The sequence below is a fragment of the Polypterus senegalus genome, chromosome 2, assembly GCF_016835505.1.
Source record: "Polypterus senegalus isolate Bchr_013 chromosome 2, ASM1683550v1, whole genome shotgun sequence".
NCBI lineage: Eukaryota > Metazoa > Chordata > Cladistia > Polypteriformes > Polypteridae > Polypterus > Polypterus senegalus.
Window position 1 is genome coordinate 271,995,146 of NC_053155.1, and position 24,381 is coordinate 272,019,526.

The 24,381-nt window shown below is 39.8% G+C and overlaps 2 protein-coding genes across 5 annotated transcripts in view; one reads left to right on the top strand and one right to left on the bottom strand.

Moving 5' to 3' along the window:
- Positions 1-24,381, top strand: part of cnksr2a (connector enhancer of kinase suppressor of Ras 2a) — a 763,738-nt gene that overhangs the window by 646,946 nt on the left and 92,411 nt on the right. The gene's annotated exons all lie outside the window — the stretch shown is intronic.
- On the bottom strand, positions 4,513-22,817 carry LOC120523879 (kelch-like protein 34). 2 transcript variants are annotated; one of them, XR_005632718.1, is made up of 2 exons: positions 22,351-22,817; positions 4,513-5,042 (listed from the first exon to the last, which is right to left on the bottom strand). XR_005632718.1 is itself a non-coding variant. In XM_039745571.1 (2 exons), the coding sequence occupies exon 2, from the start codon at positions 22,172-22,174 to the stop codon at positions 20,447-20,449; it is 1,728 nt and encodes a 575-aa protein (XP_039601505.1). In that variant the 5' UTR covers positions 22,175-22,230; positions 22,351-22,796; the 3' UTR covers positions 16,935-20,446. The 2 variants fall into 2 exon arrangements, 1 of the variants encoding a protein (XP_039601505.1); XM_039745571.1 differs by lacking the exon at positions 4,513-5,042 and adding an exon at positions 16,935-22,230 and having other exon boundaries at positions 22,351-22,796.

Sequence of the window (24,381 nt, forward strand, 5' to 3'; positions counted from 1 at the left end):
TTTCCCTCTTTTTTTTCTACACAACACAACACAGTAATCCCAAATAGCCACAATAAACTTAGTTCTTTACTTTTACTTTTCTTCTGCTTCCTCTTGCCACCTCCACTCCTCTCCTCTCCTCACAAGCTCTGTCCTCTGCCTCCTGACTCTGGCTCCCCGAATGGAGTGAGGCGGCCCCTTTTATAATGCACCCAGAAGTGCTCCAGGTGCTCCCTGATGGCCTTCAGGCAGCACTTTCTGGTGTCGGCGAAGTGCTGAAGTTCATGGCTCTGGATCCATCCAGGCGCCCCCTGGTGGTGGCCATGGGCCCTCACAGGGTTGAGCTTCCAAGCTCTGTGGCCCCCATACAATCCAAGGGGGCTTCCCTCTTGCATCCCGGGGAAGATATTGCCCCTCTCCCAGTGGTGCAAGGTCCCCGGTCGTATCCCACAATAAAAAAAAAAAAAAAATATATATATACACACACACACATACATGGTGGCACGGTGGCGCAGTGGTAGTGCTGCTGCCTTGCAGTTAGGAGACCCAGGTTCGCTTCCCAGGTCCTCCCTGCATGGAGTCTGCATGTTCTCTCCGTGTCTGTGTGGGTTTCCTCTGGGTACTCCGGTTTCCTCCCACAGTCCAAAGACATTCAGGTTAGGTGCATTGGCGACCCTAAATTGCCCCGGTGTGTGTGTGTGCCCTACGGTGGGCTGGCGCCCTACCTGGGATTTGTTCCTGCCTTGCGCCCTGTGTTGGCTGGGATTGGCTCCAGCAGACCCCCGTGACCCTGTGTTAGGATATAGTGGGTTGGATAATGGATGGATGGATATATACACACATATATATATGTATATATAAACAGTATGAAGTTAAATCAATGATTATCTATTGTACATGCACTTCTGCGATAATTTTGCTTGGGTTGGCTGTATTGCTTTCTCCGTGCACAAAGTTTGCCCTAAAGAGGTGCAGCGAACAGTGATCCCATTTTTAATGGCTGAAGATGTACCAGGAGCCGAAATCCTCACTGGTTTGTCAGAATTATGAACAAACCTGCTCAAAATCGCTGTTGAACCTGGACAGGAATCCTGTTCCTTCTTCATTGTTAACACTTGTCCGATTTTTGAACTTCTGAATCTATTCATAAACACTCCACTGTGGTCTCCAAATTGTGCAGAAAGCCTTCTTTGGATTTTCTTCCCTGCAATGTGTGAGATCCAAAACAAAAAGGAATGCTTATGCATATAATGCCTGCCTGCAGCATGCCAGGATTGACTCTACATCTGTTAAGTGTGGCCCTTTTCTTGCTGTGACCTTAGCTTTAAATTATTGTTTTTTTAAAGGTGGCCTGGACTTCACCGAGTGGGCTTTCACATTTTAGCAAGTTACAAAGCTACAAAGCCTCATCACACAAACTATACTGTTGGCCAGATAATCTAAAACAAATTGATCATTTTTATGGACCATTCACAAACTGTCAGTATTTTATTCCAGATAATGTTGCATTTCTTTTTTCTATCAGTATATACAGTATTTTATAAAACCATTTATTATTAAATGCACAAAAAATGTAAAAGAAAACACGTTGTAAAGTACACTAATGAGTCGTTCTGAAAATCTGTCGGACTCCCAAGATGGCAGTGTTTTCTATTTTGAAGGATTCTGAGAGGAAGAGGTGGGTCCAAGTGGTATGACCCCAGAAGAGAGAACACAGGTGGAAATATGTCAGTCTTCCTTTCTGCATAGGGGAAGGGAGAACAGAGATCGTTATTTTGCAGTACCCCCTCATGTCTTGGTGGAGAATTACAATCGCATCAGCCCTTAAGGTGTTCCCCATGTGTGAGAATGTATATCAATACAGTACCTGTTTTATCTGTTACGAGCAGATCCTTTAAGTTAAGTCACACGGTGGTGCCGCTGTAAATCAGACTCGTTTCTAGAACACATCACACAGATGCTCAAACAAATTAAGATCTGGAGAAATTATAGGCCAAGGCAACACCTTGATCTCTTTGTTTTGTTCCTCAAACCAATCCTGAACATTCTCTGCAGTGTGACACGGCACATTATCCTGCTGAAAAAGGCCACTGCCATGAAGGGGTGTACATTGTCTGCAAGAATCTTTAGGTAGGTGGTACATGTCAAAGTAACATCCACGTGAATACCAGGTTCCAAGGTTTCCCATCAGAACATTGCCCGTGGGAAAACTCTGTCTCTGCTGGCTTGTCTTCTTCCCATAGTGCATCCTGCTGCCGTGCTCTTCACCAGGTAAATAATGCACTTACACCTGGTTATTGACATTATCTAAAAGAAAATGTGATTCATAAGACCAGGCCACCTATCTCCATTGCTCCATGGTTTCATTCTTATGCTACTATGCGCATTGTAGATAGTCTGTGTGTTCTGACACCTTTCTCTCATGGCCAGCATTACGTTTTTGAGCAGTGTAGGTCTTCTGTGGGATCTGACCAGACAGACTAGCCTTCACTCCCCACATCAATGAGCCATAGGCACCCATGACCCTGTGAGTTGTCATTCCTCAGGCCACTTTTGGTAACTACAAACCACTGAATGCTGGGAACACCCCACAACTCCTGCCAATTTACAGGTGTGCCCTCACCATTTGCTCTTGTCAGTGCCACTCAGATCCTTATGCTTGCCTTTTTTTCCTGCTTCAGACACGCCACCTTGAAGAACTGACTGTTCATTTGCTGCCTAATAAAGTATATCCCACCCTTCGGCAGGTGCCATTGTGACGAGATAATCAATGTCATTCACTTCACCTGTCAGTGGTTTTAATGCTGTGGCTTATCAGTGTGCATATACATTACTGTAAAAAAAGTTATTTTTAAAAGCAGGTTACCTGGGAAGTAAGTGTGGAAACACTATTTAACACTAGAATATCAGCAAATAAACAGTGTTACAATAAATGTTACAACAGCATGTCTTGTATTTTCTAAAACTGTATTGATATCTTGTAACATGGCCAAAACAACCCACATTTGGCTCTCAAACCTGTCCTTGACGCTCCGTAGTCATTCCATTTGGCGGAGCAGCACTCCTGACACAAATTAATGAAGCAGGGATTAGCCTAACCAGATGCGCCGCTGGTGCAGTTTTACAAATAAATAAATACATTAGATGGTAACCACAAATACAGAGACACCTGGCGGAGAGATGTGGAATATGGCTATGCTAACACATGTTGACAGCCATAAAATCCTTTAGTTTAGTTTCAGCAGTGCTGTAGTTGGCAAGCGATAGCACATCAAACTGGATTTTCAGGAGGTTTTGTTAAAGATGCCATGAAGAAATGTGAAAAATATCAGCTAGTTTAAGACAAAAATTTACAAAATGCAGCAGGAGAGCCAAAAAGCTGCATGCATGTAATGAACAGCACCTAAAGGTCACTTCTTTAGGGAACAGAAGGAATGTCAGTCAAGAAGTTGCTCAGCACCTGGCAGTCACCTGACACCAAAAGAATACACTTTGACTCTGCAACGAGACTTCAGATTTAAATGAAAGGGTCTTGCAGGGTAGCTAAGAAACCATTCTTGTAAAACAATAATAAGCCAAATAGACTGCCGTATGGGGAAAAAACATAAAGCAAAAAAGTCTTCTGTAGTGATGAGTCCAAATTTCACATTTTTGACTCCGTATGACCAGTATGTCAGAAGAAGAGTTGGTACGAAGTACTTTGATGTCTGTTTGCTGCCTTCTGTGAAGCATGGTGGCAGCTCTGTCATGGTCTGAGTGTGCATTTCAACCACTGGTGTGGAGGATCTGGCCACAAATGAGAGAAACGATGACTGCTGAGAACTATAACTCGATTCTGACTCATCATGTTGTACCTTTTTAGAAACACTTATTGATCAACCTGATGATGACCCCCTTCCCATCCAGCACAATTAAGTCCTACCTTGAGTGGAAGTCTGCAGACTGAACACTATCAAGACTAACTTGGCCACCTCAAAGCCCTGGCCTCAGTATAAGTGAAGCTGTTTGTGACCACTTGGCCTGGGAAAATAAAAAAAGCAGTCAAAGTCAAAAGATGAGTTACAGGAAGTCCTACAAAAAGCTTGGAAGAATTTCCCACATAACTACTTGAAAAAGTATAGCATTGAATTAGCTCAGTTCTGTACTGTAAGTGTGGTTCATACCAAATATGTACTTTCTAATTTTATGTACTGTATTCACAAGCAAATAAACACTTGGCAGATAGGTAGCTTTAAAAATAACTGCTTGGGTGGCATATGGCTGTTGCACAGTGATGTACTCAAAACACTGTAATTGCATATTACATGGCCAAACTTTCAGACAGCAGTTCAAAATGGCACCTAGTTTGGCTAATATCTCTTAGCCCATGATTGTTGGATGTTTGTCAGATGTAAATGTCTAAAAGGAGGTGACATATCTTTGAACCAGCTACTTCTGCTTAACTGGTAGCTTCACTGCAATGAGATAGATAGATAGATAGATAGATAGATAGATAGATAGATAGATAGATAGATAGATAGATAGATAGATAGATAGATAGATACTTTATTAATCCCAAGGGGAAATTCACATAATCCAGCAGCAGTATACTGATACAAAGAAACAGCAGAGGCTGTCTGAAGAAAAATCCTCCCTTTGCACTTAGTTAGCCCAGCTCATTGCAAAATGCCTAGGCTAACTGCAGTGAGGAGGATTTCCCAATGAACCCAAGACAAATACACAATCTTGTGAGACTCAATACGTGAGAAGTTACCTCAAACTTCAATACACTGTGATCGAGGAAAGTACCGCAAGCTATACAAATAAATGTTGGGATGCCATCCTGGGCGCCTCCGTTTTACTCAGTCCACAAAATAACAAACTATGTGTGCCAGCACAAAGTTCTAAAACAATAATCAAAATAAGAAAGCCATCTGGCTAAGCAGATTGTTGAGTTCTGGTCAAGATGAAAGGAGCATCCTCGTGGAAGAGTAGTCTGTTACAAACTGAATGCATTTTTCTGGCAGCTGTAGGCTTTATAGGTGGGGGGGAGTCAGTTGCCCTCACTGGGCGTGTTCTGTCTACTGCGTAGGGAACAAAAGAAGAAAAGGTTAGCGCCAGCGCCCCCTCTAGACCCAGGGTGGTATTACCTACCTCAGATGAGCCCGGAAGGTGAGCCACAGACCCGCATGCATCATAACACTCAGTCAAGGGTATACATTTTAGAGGCACTGTTTGGGTGTAGGCGTGTGTTTGAATATAAAATGTAACATAAAATATATATATATGTTTTTAAAGGTTTTTACTAAGTAAAGAAAAAATAATAATTTCCCAAGTATAAAATGCTGAGGTAATTTGAGGGCATTGTGCAATGTTGACTCATTGATGTATTTTTTGTCATGTACAGTATATTGTTCCAAACCAAAAAACTAATTAATGTACATTCATGTAGGAAAGTGTAAGATCATGTCATCTTGTGGCTGTATCTGTCAAGTTTCAGAGGTGATTAAGCACGGAGAACATGACATAGGCATTTTCACACTGAACTGTTGCTATGACATAGCCATCTAATGTGCTCTTTACTTCAGTAAATGATTGTGTTGCCATTTACAAGCTTTGAATTTGTTCCTTACAAACAGGAGCATTTAATGCATCATTCAGCCTCGCATGGCATGAATACACATGGTCCTGGCGTTTGTGATGAACAGCTCTTGAAGTCTTACTTTTCTTTCAAGGAAATATTGTATTACTGCTTATTCTGAATATTTTATTGCTCTGGTTTCCATCTTTCAAGCAAGTGTGATTCTAACTGAACTAAATAAAATGTAGCTCTTAAAATGAACAATGGTGCCTGTGTGATGCTCTTTCTGCTTTTAGGGTTCCTTTGTGAAGAGTCTGTGACTTTCTCTTAAGTGTGGATATCCTTGCTGGAAATATGATATTGTAGAATGAATTCTCGGTGGGACACTGCTTTTGCTTAATACTAGCATTTCATTTTTCTGTGATTTTCTTTCTGATATCTTGAATGTTAAATTGCAACGTGAACATCACCATTCTGCTGGATACGTGAGGATTTTATATAAACATAGCAATAATGGTTTCTGTCCTGATGTTTTCATGTGAGTCCCAGTCAGGACAACACTTAAAGTTTAAAGGAATACTCCACACACTATGTTACTTACTGAGAAATAACGTTAATCTCCTGTTTTGATGCAGAAAGAAGATGGCAAATATTCTGATAGGATAGCCATCAACAGGGACCAACTGTCATGTTACCAAAAATGTCACGTTACCTGTGTCACACAATCCACATGCCAAGTCATCCAGTCTTATGCTAAAATATTGTTAAATGAGCCGCCTCTTATATAAATATTTGAGTTATGGGCATGCCTTCCATTGTTGTAATTATTTTCATATCCAGAACTCTGCAGGTTAAAAGTCGAGATGTGTGTCACAGCGTGTTCCATTTCCTTAACTAGAGCATTCTACAAAAGTATTTTATTTAATAATGTTTTACTAAAAATACATTGTGTTTGGGACATTGTGCACCTACGAGTGGACGACTTAACACATCTATTATGTGACACAGGAACGTGAGAATTTTTCATGGAGGTTTTCATGTTATTTGCTGTCCATTGTTGTTATCTCCGTTCTCTATGACTATGTAAGAATAGAAATTTTTTGGCCATTGCTATAAACTCAATGGAGGAAGTAAGATATAAAAACATAATTTTTGGGTGGATTATTACTTTAATATCATTGAAAAGATTCTGATGCCAACATGTGACTTTCTCCATATTTACACCACGAGTGCAGTGTACAGTGTGAATTTACCAAAATATATGCACTTCCATTTATATGACCTGTACTAGAACAGTTAATTAAATAATCAATTCACTTGTAACCACATCAATTTTGTATGTATTCCTTTACTCATGCTTTGTTTCATTTAAATTGTTAACAATTAAAGAAGAAGGAACAGAAACCCGTACCTTTCATCACACAACTGTGATGACTGTAGGGCCAGCACCTCCAGCTCGCAAATGAAAAGTGCTGAGTTCAAAACTTATATACAAAAAGTAAGTACCTGCCACAAACAAGCCAACATCCTGGCAATTTAATAAAGCTAATCAGTGTTTCTTAGTAAGTAGAATTTAGCTGCCATGACTACTGTATTTGAAAATGTTTGTCTTTGAAACCTCAAAGCTGGAGCTTTGGATTGAACTCAAAATTCAAAAACGTCTTTCTTTCAAGTCCTAAACTCGTATGCCAAATTTTGTGAGCTGTGGTTTGGCTGTTATTGGTGTCAGCTTTGAAAACTTTGAACTTTTAAAGGATAAAGCTGAATAGTTGGAATTTACCCAAAATGTTTTCAGCTTTAAAAACTTACAAGTGCAAGCATCGACACAATTTCGTAAGAATCATTGAGTTGGGGCATCCATAACATATTTTTTACCACAGACACACAAACACTCATGTTTTCAAAAATGTTATACAGTAAGTGACATTATATCTTATTTTCCTGTTGAAAATGCAAAGTCATTTTTTTCATAAAAACATTTTCTTTATATATGAAATATGGAGAATGTCAAAAATTATGTCAAATACAAAACAAATTGTTCAATATATTTTGTATTTTGTAAGATAAATAATATCTGCTATTGGCTTGACTCTATAATACCATCTAGCATAAAAGCAAGTAAAAAAAAAATCTAATAGATAGATAGATAGATTCCCATTCCTGATTCCCAAGATTGAACTAGCCTTTGTAATAACTGTTTAATCTGTTGACACAATCTGCACTAATGTGGTTTTCCCAGCACATTACTCCTTAGAAGATGGCACTGGCCACCACCAACTGGTAGAAAACATGTAAGAGTGGTCTGCACAGACTAAACGTCAGCTCCCTCAGGAGACAGAGGAAACTCTGACAATGAGGGTGTCATTAGCCCTCAATAAAAACCTTATGATGAATATGAGAAGAAAACCTTACAGGTTTAAGGTGAAAATTACCAACTTCATTTATATGCAGGCCCACAATCATTGTTAAAATCATGTTTTACGTAAACATCTGGATTTGAATTATGAAGATCTGCTTTTTCACAATCTAGGATGCAGGGCCTGGAGCAATATAGGGATCTTATCAAGTTCATTCTTAATTTTTATGAGAACTAAAGCCAACAAGAAAGTGAATTAGCAGAGCTGTCATTTGTAATGGCTATTTCTGTAATACATTTCACACATCCTTTTGACACTCTGACCCTTACACTGCTGGGCCCAAGGAAGCAATTAAAAGGCACAAAAGCTATTGTTTTTGTTTTGTTTTGTTTTATTGGACTAGTAAAAAGATGACTTAACATATTTACACATCTACACTATGTGTTGTGATGGAGCAGCACACAAAACAGAAACATGGGCTCTAAAATACCCATAAAACTGACCAGAACTCTCACTGAAAAGGCAACCCTGACCACCCAACCTGTCCAGACCCCAAAAATGAGGATTTTAAATCTTAAATACAATATAATTTATTTTTTGTATAGCCCAACATCACACAAGATGTGCCGCAATGGGCTTTAACAGGCCCTGCCTCTTGACGGCTCCCCAGCCTTGACTCTCTAAGAAGACGAGAAAAAACTCCCACAAAACACCCTTGTAGGGAAAAAATGGAAGAAACCTTGGGAAAGGCATTTCAAAGAGAGATTCCTTTCCAGGTAGGTTGGGCGTGCAGTTAGTGTCAAAAAGAAGGGGGTCAATACAATACAATACAATACACAGAACAGAATAAACCCTCAATACAGTATAAAAATTAAAAATTTTAGAAGTAAAGAGCACAATTTAACAGTAGATGATATCACATAATATGATTTGAATTCGTTTAGAATCCGGGAGACCTCATCCATCAAGCTGCCTCCCCCATTTGGCCATTCCACAGCTGAAATAGTGTTAATCCGATGAAAGGACCCCTCTTTCCCAAGATTCCTGCGATCCTCCATCAGGGATGACTTTACCTTAGGCAGGCAAAGCAACTTGGCAGTTTGGCTGTGGCACCAAGTGCCACATTTGAGTACTGAGAAGAGAAACAGATTAGGTGAGGGGTAGTATCCAATTATAACTATCATGTTACTTATGTTTTGGTGCTAATGACTAACAACAGAGATGCAGTCCGTACAGTTAATCAGCAGCTCTAGTCAGGGTGTGCTAAACTGAAGTAGTGAGTCTTCAGCCGGGATTTAAAAACTGAGACCGAAGTGGCATCTCTTATAGTAGCAGGCAGACTATTCCACAGTTTATGGGTCCTGTAACTAAAAGCTCGACCTCCCACTGTTATTTTATTAATTCTTGGAATCCTAAGCAGACTGGCATCTTGAGATCTTAATGTGCGTGCTGGTTTGTAAGTCATGATAAGTTCAGACAAGTAAGCCGGACCTTGGCCATTTAATGCTTTATATGTTAAAAGGAGGATTTTGAAATCTGCCCTAAACTTAACCGGGAGTCAGTGTAAGGATTTAAGAACTGGAGTTATGTGTTTGTAATAATTTTTGCAGCAGCATTTTGGATTAACTGGAGGCTGTATAAAGAACAGCTTGAACATTCAGTGAACACCGCATTGCAGTAGTCAATCCTATTAGAGATAAATGCATGAATTAATTTCTCAGAATCCTCTTTATTTAGAAAGTGCCTTAATTTCCCAACATTTTTAAGATGGAAGAAACATGATTTGGACAACTTTGTAATATGCACTTTAAATGACATGCTAGAGTCAAAGATAACTCCTAAATTGTAGGCTGATTCAGTAAAATTAATGGCGATTCTAACTGAGTACAACGGACTACAAGGAACATAGGAGAACTGTATAATCGAAACTATATAGCAAATAAACAAAGCAAAATTAACAAAACACATATAATTACAATAAGCATACAAAAAATGATCTTAAAAAGAATGAAACACAGAAGAGAAAGTCAGAGAACATGCCCAAGCTGAAACATAGCCCACTGAATTAGAAATAGCAGCCCACAATTTGTCATTTATACTGTTTGTGTGAGCGAACTTCATACAAATCTTCTTCTATAATATGCTACCATGGCTGTCCGTTTGTCTGTCCGGGATTTTAAATCACCTGTAGCTCGCAAACCTTTTGAACTATTGACCTGAAATTTGATACACATATATTACGTGACGTCTACTATCTGCTTTCAGGGTGATGATTTTTATTACTCTTTTTATTTTTATTTTATTTTATTGTAGAATCAACTTTCCGCAGCAGGGCAGCCGTGTGGCACATGTGCATGGACACCGTTCTCATCCTTACCACCGCCATCACTTCTTCTACCTCTTCATATCTTAAATCATTCTTGAGTGCCAGCTTAAGTGAAAAATTAAGAAAAACGTACTAAGTAATTGCAAAACAAAAACTGACTTAATCATTTTTAATGCAAAAAGATGTCTGACGAAAGAAGAGAAGAAGCGGCCGGCGAGAGTAGAGAAAAGAAGAGCTGCTCAGGATGCAGCAAGCACATCAACCTCTGAGCAAATGAATGCTAAACGTGCAGAGAAAGAGGATGAAAACTATAAGTCAAGTGTATTCACTGAACGTTATCGGTTACAAATAATTGCTGTGATATTTTGAATGTGAAGCAACGTCAAAGTGTCTGCTGTCCACCACCATCAAGATGTCCTGTATCATCTAGACTTGGTTCAAAGGCTTTAACAGAAATCACTTGAGACGTAGGCCTTTAGACTGTGATCAGGTGCGTCTCAAAGACAAGAGTCACACTGACACCATGAAGTAAATACTGCACTTTTTCAGCGCAGGTAAACTGCAATATTTAGTCCTTCTTTCTTTTACTTTATAATAATAGAAACATTATTTTCTTATTTTGTGTTCTAGGATTAAAAATGCAAAAATACCCACCATTTCAGTTGGGAACCTTACCTAAACAGAAATCTGCAATTACAGATAATATACAGCAAATAGCAAATTGGGGATGAATCATATTTTTACATTTTTATTGCTAGAGGTCTCAAAAGCAAAATATATCAGATATGACTGCCTTATGAGAGAAAATAAACAATATGATTCATCCATTTCTGGCCCAATATTTTCAATTCTGATTTCTGACAATGTTGGCCCACTGTCGCACTGTTATCCCTTAACCTAATAATGACATATTTGGAATGTGGGGGTAAAACCAGAGCAGCCAGAAGTCAAACTCACGCTGAAACTCGCTGGGCTGGCATTTCACCCAAGTTTCTTAGAGCAGAGCATCGACTACTGCACCACCCAACATGGAATCCTAACTAAATCTGGATTTGTTCATATTAGGTGCATGAAAGCCTCTCTGTATGGCAAAGCTAGTACTTCAAAATTATTTCTAAATGAAAAGAAAGAAAGTGTGTTCAATACCATCAGTACTGACAGGGAGACCCTTGGCACAAACACCAGCCTTATTTTTTATTATTTTGACACATCTCAATGTTACGTTTTCCACAGATCCTTCTTTGCAAAGTGGATTAAGCCCTCAGAAGTTGGTCTGTAACGGTTTTCAGCTCCTTGTGTTCTCTGTTCTGAGGACTATGGTTTAAGCTTTGACTGGGCCGTCTTGAAACCATTCTGGCTGTATTTTATGGGTCATTCTTCTCTCAAGGTGAGAGTGGTAGGAGATTTCCACGTGTTTACTTCACCATTCACTGGTGATTGATTTTCAACAACCATAGCATGTATTTTTCTTGCATAATTAAATCATTATTTATTCATTCTCTTTGAGTATTTGATTATATGATAAAAACACAGACTGGAGTGGTGGCTTTGTGACTGTGGATCTGCTATGGTATCTGGAAAGTTGCTGGTTCTAGACCTGTTACTGCCAAAAGGGATTCTACTCCGTTGTGGTAGGTTTGCTTTAATTTTCGTTAGTGCAGGTTTCGATATCAAATGTTGCACAAGATAATGCCATATTCCGTAGTCCTTTTACCTTTTTCAATCATTAATTACAAGTGATTAAAATGAAAAATTTGATATCTAGTAAAATATTTAATATTGAGTACTGTACAAATTTAATTTGAGTATGTAAAGTAAATGACTAAATGTTTTTGGTAAAGGGGTCTGTGGCGGAAATATAGATATAGAGTGTGCTCAAAACATAATTGATTAAGGCAGCTGACTGAACTTCTTCATATGAAGCTGTAGAGCATGGCCGGGTGAAAATATGAAGTGCAAGCTGAAAAGGTAGGGACAAAGTCCAGTAAAGTGTCCATTTTAGGGCATCCCTGTGAAGGGGTAAACTCAGAAATATACAGATAGATGAGCCTATGGTGTCCTGGATAATCTGTTTGGCAGACCCCAGTTTGTGAGGCTCAAGGACTGAATCTGTGATGTGGATTTGAGCAACAGTGGAGCACCACAAGGAACAGCCCTGTCTCCTGTTCTCTTCACTCTGTACACCTCTGACTATAAATATAACAGCAGGTCATGTCACTTACAGAAAATCTCACATGATTCTGCACTTATGGGGTGTATCAATAAGGAGAAGGAGACAGAGTCTAGGAGCCAGGTGGGGAGCTCTCTGCATCGTAACATCAGCAAAACCAAGGAACTGCTCAATGACTTTACTGCACCTAAGGCCCTCTGTGTCTGGTCACAATTCATGCAGTGGATGTAGAGGTGTTCCACTCCTTCAAGAACTTGGGGGTCCACATTAATGACATGTTGGACTGGTCTCAGAACACAGAGGAACTATATAAGAAAGGGCAGGGCAGACTCTTCTTAGAAGATTGTGTTCCTTTAATGTGAATAGTGACATCCTTCACATCTTCTATAACAGTGTGATTTTCTACACTGTGGTGTGCTGGGCTGGTAACATCACTTCAAAAGAGGCCCGGCAAATCAACAAGATAGTTAAAAGGCAGGCTCAGTTACAGGGCACACCGTGGACCCCCTGGAGGTTGTAGCAAAGGAGAGAATTAAAACAAAACTAAGTGCCATTATAAACAAAGCTGTACACCCTCTCTCTGACAAACTAAGGACTTTCAGGCAACAAATTATTCAGCAGAGGTTTGTCAAGAAACTCTACTGGAGGTCCTTTCTACCAACATCAGCTGTGACTGGGGCTGCCAAGTCAGAAGTTTTTCTTTCTTTTTTTAAATATACTGTATGTTTATTTATAAATCTATTTATTTATTTAAAGTGCTTCTGTAAAAGGGCAAATTTCTCCCTAAATAAAGATCTATCTATCTATCTATCTATCTATCTATCTATCTATCTATCTATCTATCTATCTATCTATCTATCTATCTATCTATCTATCTATCTATCTATCTATCTATCTATCCTCCTCTGCCCTGTCTCTGCCCAAACAGCTTGCACCCACCAATTGAACCTCCACATCTCTTAAACTCTGATACAGCAGCATGAAACACTGCACCACGTTCACTTTAAAATGATGTCAGGGTGCAGTCAGCTGTAATCATTTGGCATCCATATTTATATTTTCAACTCTTAAACCAGCACAGCTTTCAGCAGATGCTATATCTGCCGTGTTTATCTATTAATTGTCAAAGCTGCTTTATCTAGTCAAGGGTCCCGGGAGCCAGAAGTAGTCCTGACGGTCTTGGGTCCACGCCATTCATCACATGACATGTTAACGTATGCCCCTACACTCATTCAAAGCAAACGTGGAGTCTGCAGTTAACCTATCAAACACGTGTTTGTGATGAAGTCCAGAAAAACATCCTAGAGAGTCAGATAACATGTGAAGTCCACAGAGACAGTGAGAGGTCTGGAATTCAGAGCCAGGACTGTGGAGCTGGGAGGCAGCAGCACTAACCTCTGTGCCACCCTTCCATCCATTAACAATGTTATAGGACCAAAAAATATTATTAGAGGGAATAAAAGGTAAACTATATAATATTAGGTAATAGTATTTTAAATTGTTTTTTCTCATTTTCATGACATTTAAAGTGAGAGTTCTCAGATTTCATCAGCTGCTGCAGTGGCTCAGCTTGAAATAGTAGCGGACTTTGATTTATTTTTCTTCGGCTTGCATGAGAGAGTTTAATTATCAGTAATTGTATGAGGCACATTTTCCTTTTGTTGATGAATAAGCAGCTGATCCATGATGATGTCTGGCTATGTTCAGCTTGGCCCCTCTTACAAACGCATGATGAATTACAAGTGAATGGGCCATTCTGTATTTTTATCCCTTAGCAATTAATTAATATTTCCTTTCTTCAGCTCAGCTTTCAGACAAAACAGCTATCATGTTCACAAACACCACGTCTGTGACTTTAACATTTACATTCTAAGAGCCGATTGCAACTAAAAGCAGGCCCAGGCAGAAAAAAAGAGGAAAATTTGACTGTCAAGATGTACTGTCTATGACATTCTCTATTTATTTGTCCCATCCTCCCAATCTGATATGCACACAATGACACCACATCAGTAGTTGATCTGTAGAGCCCAGATTTTATTTTGATTGTGTGGCCATTACTTAGTTAGGGTGTGTTTTTAGAAGTTTTCTTCATGCTGTATCTGACAGTTGTATTCAGTTGTCGGCAGATGGTTGCAACTAAGAATTAACAAATGATGGCACACCAGTGTGCATAACAACCTGTCCTATAACAATGTTTGATGTCATTCACATTTGTTACCTCCAAACTGAAAGCCATTGGCCTCCTTATATGAAACTGCACAAGGCGTCTGTTAGACCTCTAGAATCCTCTTCAGTCCAGCATTGTGAACTCCCTTCTTCTACCCCCATCTTCTGCAATGCTATTCTCCATAATATCTCTGTATCCTCTAACAATGCCCATTCGGTTTAAAATGGTACATTACCTATACCTTTCCTCTTACAACTTTATAGTGTGTATTTGGCACTTCTGAGCCATTTTGGGTCATTTCTTCAAACGTTTTGGGATTGGTCTGCTCGTCTTCTGTTCTTGCTGTTAACATTCTCATTCCTTCTTGTAGATCTCTCTACCCTTACCCCTAACTTTGTCGAACAGAAGCTGGTATTTTCAGTTCAGTTTCTAGAAAATTAGTCTTAACTTCTCCTTTTAGAAATCCTCTTTTTTAACTTCATCTTACATGAACTTTCAATAGCATAGATCAGTGGTCCCCAAACTCAGTCCTGGGGAGCCCCCGTGGCTGCAGGTTTTTGTTCCAACCAGATTCACAATCGATGACAACTGATCTCATTTAATTAGCAGGTCTTTTTTACTCTTCTCTTATTCTGCATTCAGAAAAACACAACAGTATGGTTTTACATTTATAAGACATTTGGAAATATTTCTATTTTTTATAAAGCTATAAATGCTTAACTGTCTTTTTTGTTTTCCTATTATTTTCTCCTTTTCCTGTGTAGCTTACTCCCTTCATTTAACCCTAACAGTCGCAATTAACAACCAGCATAGCAGACACCCGGGATGATGAAAGCAGCAAAGACTTTTGTGTCAGACCTGCTAATTAGTAAATAATCATTTAAATAACCAGAACATCTGGAAAAGCGGAATGCAAATTAGGTTGAAAATAATGTTAACAACTTTAAAAAATTACATATTCCACATATAACTGCTTAGTACATTTTAATAAAAAAAACTACCAAACAGTTTTGTAATTTCTCCATTGACTCCAAAACACAGAAACTGGGAAATACCGACTCACTTAATTAGGCTAAGAGGCCAATGAAAAACGGATGTTGGTTGGAACAAAATCCTGCAGCCACAGTGGGTCCCCTGGACCGAGTTTGGGAAGCGCTGCCATAGATCAACAGATCAGTTGTCTCCAATTCTGAGAAGTGGCCTATGCCAGTGCATTAGGCTGGGAGTCAGTTGGCTGGTTCGCAGTATCGTGTTGTTGTAAATGGACAATATAATGAAGGCAATCAGGAAATTAAATGTGCGTCCAAAAGCTGAGCTGAGATCAATAATTCTGTCCTATCTTTCAACTTAACCAGAGTCAACTGAAAATCAAAGTCAAGAAAACTAAAGATTAATCAACAGTAAAGATTTAGAAAAAATGCACCCCCAAATACAGAGATTTGTTTCTGATATCAGGATCTCAGATGACCTACAAGTTAATGGCGTTCACCCATTCACAATGGTCACCTGAAACGCACCTCCAGTCGATTATGCTAGGAACGCTAAGGCTACCGAGACACACATATATATATATATATATGTATAAGAAACAACATGGCGTCAAAAAGGATGTCAAATATTCAAAATAAAAAGTCAAAATAGATTTCTGATCACCAAAACAACATATAATAGAATCTAAAGCTTATGCTGAAGGTATCAAAAAACAATTGTAACATGATTTGAAGACAGAGAGAGGTTAGGAGCACACGCTGATACATTGCCTTACCCACCACACGACAAACCAACTCAGAAGTGAATGAAAACAGCCAGTCTTCATTTCCAGTTTCTGCCTTTTGCTGTGTTTCTTCTCGGTGTTGGTCTGCCATGTCTGCCATGCCTCTCTTAGAAGGGGTTCATTTATTACTTATCTGGATTTTTAATTTGATTTTTATAGATTTTCGTGGCTGTTGGTTTCTTGTTTCACTTCGACACAAATTTATTCACTTAAAAAAACCAGTATGTCGCATCTACACACTCGTCAGCAAGGGGCTGCTTTAATAAATGATACGGTGAGAGAGATGAGAGCAGAAAAGCTTAAGAAATAAGCTGAAGGGAAATCAATCTATTCTTTGAGTAAAATATCAAACTGTTTGCCAAAAGTCTTACCAATGTAAAATAACCTCAGATGGGGGATTTAAATACGGGCACACTAAGTGTAAAAACAACAACATTAAAAAATGTTGTCAATTTTACATGGAGTCCAGTTGATTAGTAAATTGCTTGGAATGAAAATCGGAAGGCATTCAGAAATGAGACTGAGAAGCACTGGCTTGAAACTCTTCATATTTCTGCTGAACTCCAGTAGGTGGCAGGAAAATGAACATACAGACACGGCCTCAGATCCATGCACAGTTTTAATTCGGTACACAATCTCAAGCACTACCACACTTTTGACAGCATCCTTCACTATGCTACACTTTTATTACATGAGATTGATTCACAGTTTATCATTAAAATAAGCTTATTGTTCTTCAAAAGCCCAATGCCATTTCATCTCCCATTTATTAAAAAAAACTTTAGCCTGATTCCTACTCAGATAAGTTATAATTCAGTCCCACTGACCAGCACCCTGCATTGCATTTCAGTGAACCCATCCTGCTGTCTATTGTAAGGATTCACAACACTGGGATTATAATGTGGTTCCTCTATATGCAAGATATAAATGAACGTTTTAAGTTCCACGTGTAAAGACCTAATGAGAGATTTGACCTCCTTGGCGTTAACCCCGAGAATTCTATGTAAAGCAGTCTCTCTGGATAGGCTGATACGAGGTGATGTAACGTTCAGGACAGTAAATAAAATAGCATCATTCTGCAAACAAAATCGGGAATATTTATGAGAGGGGTGAAGCCTTCAACAAAAGCACACAATGAAGAAGCATGAAGCTGAAGCATTAGTTGAAACAAGTGCTAGCAATGATGATGTGTATCGTTTGTCAGACATTGACATGAATGCATATGGCACCAAACTGCCATGATATGCCTGGTGACTTCAGTCGCATAGAGTTGCAACAGGGTGCAGTATCTGTGGCAAAAAGTCAAAATGACTACAATCAAGTGGAAGGACAAGATGTTAGCCTCCTAAGTGTTGTTCACAATACAGAAACTGTCAATGTTCGTGACAGAGGATATGTGGAAGTCACAAAGCCTTGCTCTGTGGTACTCTATAATAACAGAAGGGGCGCGTCGATCGTGCAGACCCTCTCATGCTCAAGGATCAGAAAAAATAACATAAGACAAGTGTGCAAAGAAACACATTACTACTGTCCCGGCTGTGCCGTTAGGCTGTGCATTGGTGACAGTTTCAAAACATGTCGCATCAAGGAGGTGTACTAAATCTGCATCAGTACAGCAGTGGACACTCACCACACCTTTCCTACTGTGTTTATGTTGACATGTTGTTATGTACATGTTTCTCTTACACATAATAATATTTTTTTCTTGTTAACTTTTTTGGCTCGTTTTTCTGGGGTAAACATTATGCTAAGGAGTTTAATTTAATGCAGAGTACTGTATTTGGGTTATTTTGTCACACAATGCCAGTCCTTTGAATCCTCTTCATGCAGACTATAACAGTGCCGGTCAGCAGAGCTACTTAAACTCCCACCTAATATAAGTAGCAAAATTAAAGCATTAAACACCTTAAAGTTATTTTAGGTCAGGGAAGGCAATCACTGCTAAACTAGTGAAAAAAAATGGGTTGATGAGAGTACACTTAAGGGCACATGATGGCTAAGCTGCAAGGTAGCAGGATGGCGGCCTGAACCAAATGGCTACTAACAATATGTTCACAAACAGAATGTGAAGACAATGAAATTGGGATTCATTTTAATTGCTGGTGGTAAATACCAGTTGGGAAAGGTAGAGAACATGCTGTTTGGATTTGACTTCCGGAAGAAAAGAAAACACTGAAGAAGGAATGTTGTCTGTGTCACAGTGACTTTTGCATCTGAAGCCTATTGACAGCAGATGTTGACTTCTCTTATTAAATGTACTATTTCAGTAATGAATGGACAATCAAACAAACTTTGTAGTTATTTGGTCTCACCTTTAAATCATATCCATTCATTTATGCTCAAAGCCAAATCCTATATTAAAAAAATCAAATCGGTGTACTCTGTCCCCTTCACAAAAGCCTTCCCCTTGTTCACCTTGCTGTTTCTGAGCTTTCAGCTCAGTCTGAACTGCTTTCTTAAGCATGCATTGTATAGGAAAAGAATTTCCTTCAAAGAATCTCCATTCAGTTAACTTAATAAAACTCATTTGCTTTTCAGCATTCCACACTATTCTAGTTTAACTGACAACTTGCTGTACTTTAAAAACAACCATGCCAGTCATTTCTTACTTGCTTCACTTCCCATTGCAGCCTTTTTGTCACTTGCGTACTTCACTTTCTTCGGGTTATCCAATTAAATTTTTAAGTTACATTGACAGAGGTGCCCTTTTGTACAGGATTTCCTTTTTTAACTTTTAATTGACAATATCTGTCTCCTTTCTTTACGTGGTTTAATGCAAAATTCTGTCAAACTGAAGTTCAGCAAAAAGGTAAAGAAACCACATTAAGGTTGCCTGTCTCCTGAGATGTTTGCTGAAATTCAAACATGTTATCTATCTAAACACTTTCTGAACTCATGTATTCTATTTCAATGTCATGGGGGCTGGAACCTAGTCAAGAAACATTAGGGTCAGGCCATAAACCAAGCCTGGAGTGAATGCTTGACCACTTCAGGACAATCTGCCTGTTTTGAGTTGTCCATTAACTTCACACATACACTTTTGGAATGTCGGAGAAAACTCTTTGGATATAATAAAGGACGACACACAGACCCCCAGTGCCATGGAGTTAAAGTGGGTGTGTGTGGGTGTGTCCTCACATGGCTGGTTCTTTCCAAAGGCTGCTGGGATAGTTTCAGACCCTCCTCAACCACGATGTGGATCAGCAGTCTCAAGAAGGTGGAGGCTACTTGAAGACGTTTAGTCTTCAGTGGTCAATGAAGTCTAAGGATGAACACATATAATTTAGAATGGTGACCAAAAATGAGGGCAGTGATGATACCAACATGAAGATAACAGCAGTGTCCCATCTCTTGGGCTACATTTCTATAATTGAGCCAGTTAAGTCATTAATGAATGAAAACCAGAGTTCAAGGCAGCGGGTAGGCGACAGTTGACGCAAATGGAGGGCTTCTTTGATGTTATTTTATACGCTTATGCAATAATATGTGCAGTAACAACGTTAACGTGTTAGACTGCTGCATTGAGTGGTGCTGTGAAATTATCACCCTACCCTAAAACGAGCGAGTGGCCTTCCAGAAATGTTCTTTCAGCATAGCAGGGTCAGTTGGTCATTGTGCTCCAGGGCTGGTCTAATTAAAGCAAGGTCATGGTAAGTAAAACCCATGCAGAGACCCCATGCAGACAATACAGAGTTTGATGCATTAACGTTGCCAACCACTAATACTGTCACTTACGTTAACCAACATATGTTATGCACGTGTGTGTGCGTAACTTCTTGTTTGGACATCATTATTTCTTACTAGCTACTGAAAGTCTCCCTATGGATTTTAAGCTGAATTTCCATTTCTTAGCAGGCTTTTGAGATATTCTTCATTCATTTAAAAATCCTGTGTCAGGCCAACTTTGTTCCTATTCCATCCAAATACAAAACATTCCGCCGACCTTCTACACCAGCTTTCATTTCTGCCATCTCATTTACTCAGAGAAAAACCTGGGACGATTTGTCCTGGGAACAGAGGTAACAATCCATCCTTGACACCTGAATGACGATATTTGGAGAGCTCTTTTTTCCCCTCTTGGTTCAAGCTAACACCACCGAATTCTATGCAAGTCTACGCCACTTCGGGAAGATGCAATACTGCACACTGCAATCCATACAAAGGACGAGGGAGCCTGCAGATTTCACTCCAAGTATCATTTTTTTCATCATATTCAATTATATTTTGTGTTGGAATTTCTTGCGAATTCTGCCATTTTTTACCCCCAACAAGCAAAACGGTGTTGTTAATGCAGGCCATTCCATAGCAAAAACGGTCATAAAGCAAAGGCCGCAGTCTTGTCCACTGGTTTTGTTCAGGGTCATACCGTTCGATGTCAGAGTACGGCTCATACATTCCTAAAAATGTAAATATTTTTTGTTCAATTGTTGCCATCTTGTGGCCATAGCGGGCGATGGACATGGAGGCCTGTTTCTTCCATAGGCCGTCATGCAGGCTGAAACTGTAAACATCTTTGCTGCTTTCTATATGGTCTTCATGCACTCCACCAGAAACATAAATGGTATCTTTATACACAGTGCTGGCATGCCCATTCATTTTTTGAGGCAAGTCTCTGACCTTTTCCCACTTGTTGGTGTTGATGTCATAGACCTCCACAGAAGAAAGTGGTGAATCAACCGCGACCTTTCCTCCAATAGCAAATATATTTTCTTCAATTACACAGCAGGAGAACCTTGACCGTTTTTCCAGCATGCTGGCTGTCTCAGTCCATTTGTTAAACCGAGGATCATAACGGCATACCTTGTTGGTGACGGGCATGATTGCAATCTTCTCAGTGGTGTTTGTCTGTTGGATCTCACCCCCCAGGACATACAAAAAATTCCCCACCACACAAACACAGTGGTTTTGAACTTTCCTCTTGAGCTCGGTGATGGGCCTACACTTCTTGGTATATAAATCAAAAGCCAGCACCTCGCTTACAAGACCGTCCCTTGCTGTTCCTCCTCCTAAGAGAACGACCTGTTTCCTTTGGTTTCGCAGAGTAGTTTGCTTGCACTGCAGTAGGGGTTGTTGGTTACTAAGCGAATGGTAGTCCATTGCCTTCAGAATCAAGCGTTTTACCTGAGCAGTCTGCAGAAACTGATTTTTTGAGTATAGATTTGTGAGGTCTTCCACTGGGATGAGGCCATACCTGATTTTGCTAAGCAAGGCGTTGCTGTGGGCAGCAGGCAGCCTCATGGTTTTTAGCCACTCCAACACAAGAACTAACAGCGACACCTCTTTTACGTTGGGTATTACCTCTGAGCTTACTATTTCGGTCATCGACTCTGGGTTCAACTGTAGCTGTTCAATGGTCAGAAGCCTAGAAAGATTGTTGCTGATGTAGCTGTTTGCTGCTGAAAATGCATCTCCCAGACCAAATTTGGAGGCTACATTTGCAAAAAAACAGCAGGTCTCCAAGGTGAGATTGTTGATCATATACTGGCTGCAGAGCTGAATGGCTTCGGTGACCTGAAGGTAGCTGGCTGCCTCTAACGTATCTTCTAAGGTCTCCGGAGACAAGGACAACCAGGAGTTGTATATGAAGTCCAAGATATGCTGCAGACCCACTGCACTCAGTACATCCAGAAAGATCGTGTTAGCTTTAGATTCTCTAGTATAATCTTTAAAGAGGAGCTTAAAATAATCACTGGAGCAAGCCAGGAGACTCTTGTGTGCAGGAAACCGACCTCCATCAACCACTAAAGTAATGTCAAAGAGCAATCTCTCAGCTCTCAGCTTCTGGTATTGATTTAGAACAGTCTCTCCATGTGTCTTACAGAGCACCAGAAAATAACTCATTCTTATAAATCTACCTCGGCCTTCTCAGTAAACGGCAGCCACAGATGTCCTCAAGACTAAATAAAAAAACACAAAACAACAAGCACTTTGTGACCTGATGCTGCACTCCAAAATAATTGCGACTCCAAAGTCTCATAGGCATTTAGAGGCTAATGCGAGATAATTGGTTTACTTACTGTCTTCCATTTTTTGAATAGATGATCGGTGTCTGTGACTCAACAACTCAGTGGCTGTGAACAAATGGCCTTACGCTGCTGACCAAGGTCAAGTAATAGGTCCATTCTGGGCTTATGACACTGGCCTGTCCGAGTCTTGTGATTCCCCTTTGCTCTTTCTTGAGCTGGCATCCTTGCTCCTTAAGCGTGCTGGCTGTCTCCTTGGATGTCAATCTCCTCCTGTTGCAGCCCAGCGCCCTTTTATGTGTCCGTACGGGAGTATCAGTCCATGAACAGATCGACACCTTGGGATTATAAGAATGACTTCGGTGAACTCACACGCAGTAAATAACTTGATTAGTCACTGGTAAAATCTGACTTGCATGCCTTTAGCCCTGATGTCTCACTATAACTCACAGCTACAGGAATAGAACACAAAAACAAAGGCGGAGCTTTGCAGACGGATACAAACAAGCGGCCGAGAGCAGCTCCGGACTCACCGGAGGGACGGCAACTCTGCCTTTAAAGCTGCCACTGATGCTGGGTCTGCAGATATGTGCAGATGTGCCGTGACAGCTGGACACTGAAGCCATAGAGAGACTGAGTAGAGGCTGGAAATCATATGCAAACTATTTGAAAAACAAGCTCTTTTTTACAGTTATGGGTCATGCACTCTAGCAACACATTAATGAGTTTTACTTCCTTTGTAGCACACACACACACACACACAAATTTAGGGTTAGAGTATCTTATTAGGCTAAACTTCCTATGTTTGGGATGTGGAAGAAGAATTTGGCCGCACAGTCACAGGGAGAACATACAAACTCCACGTGCACAGTGTTTAGGCCAGATGTTGAACCCACGATCACTACACCATTAAATTGAATAGATCCAGGCAGTCAGCCACTGTTATTTCTTTTTCAAGGTTGCTGGGATCTACACTTTTCAGGCAGAGGCCAGATATTAGCCCAAATTGGGACATTAGTCCATTACATGACCTACAAGCCACAAATGCCTTTTTATTAAGGAGAGCACAGTGCCGCAGTGCTTAGTGCTGCTGCCTGGATTAAGACTCCATCTGTGTGGATTCTGCATGTTCTCCGTCTGCTTGCAGGACACTCCAGTATTCAGTTTATTTTTCGCATACTTGATGTTTATACAGCTCTCTCAACTGAGTGCAAGTTCATAGGGCAAAATAAATTACATACTTTATGAATTACTAATTGCATAATGCAAACACATAAAGGTAAAAATGACTTTAAACACATAGTTAAAAAAAAAGTAATTTCAAACTGAATGAAATGAAGGGACTCAACAACACATGTGTTCTTTACTATGATTGTTGAGACATGGCCAGTTGACAATGGAGGAGAAGAAATTAAACTTCTACTGGAGAAGATGAAACTCTGGAGGGTCCACATTCTGTTAAAACAGTCCGACACGGTGACATTATAGGAGCCTCTTCTATAACCCTTGTGTACATACAAAAAGAGGCTTGAAATGTGTATATGCAATGTGTAAATACTGGAATTTATAAAAGAAAACATGATGGGGGAATGTGTGTATATTTATGGTAGTTCTGACCTATGTGTATGCCACTTTTTGAAGAAACTGGGTAACGATGATACCCATGATCAAGTAGGGGAATGCCACTAAATCAGTTAAATGACGACACACACATATTATTATAATGATACAGTTGTGACAAGAAGAGACATGAGACATGGCAAAGGTTTTGGGGCAGCCACCCGTATAATCTGTATCCTGGCGTTAGTGCACCCCGCCACTCCCTGGGCAGATGTATTACCATTATTCTCCAAGCCCTTCAGCTGCCTCCTATTCACACGTGTGTGACACAGTATAATACAAAAAATTATAATAATGGCTTGGTGATACGAATCATAGTAATTCATGTCACTAAGCTGTTATTATAATATAAGTTGATGTGACAAACTTCTTATACCTCAAAAATTATGAATATGATGTATAGACTGCACTTAAGATGACCAATGCTGCACATTTCCACCAATGAACATTTTTGTTTTTTTCTTC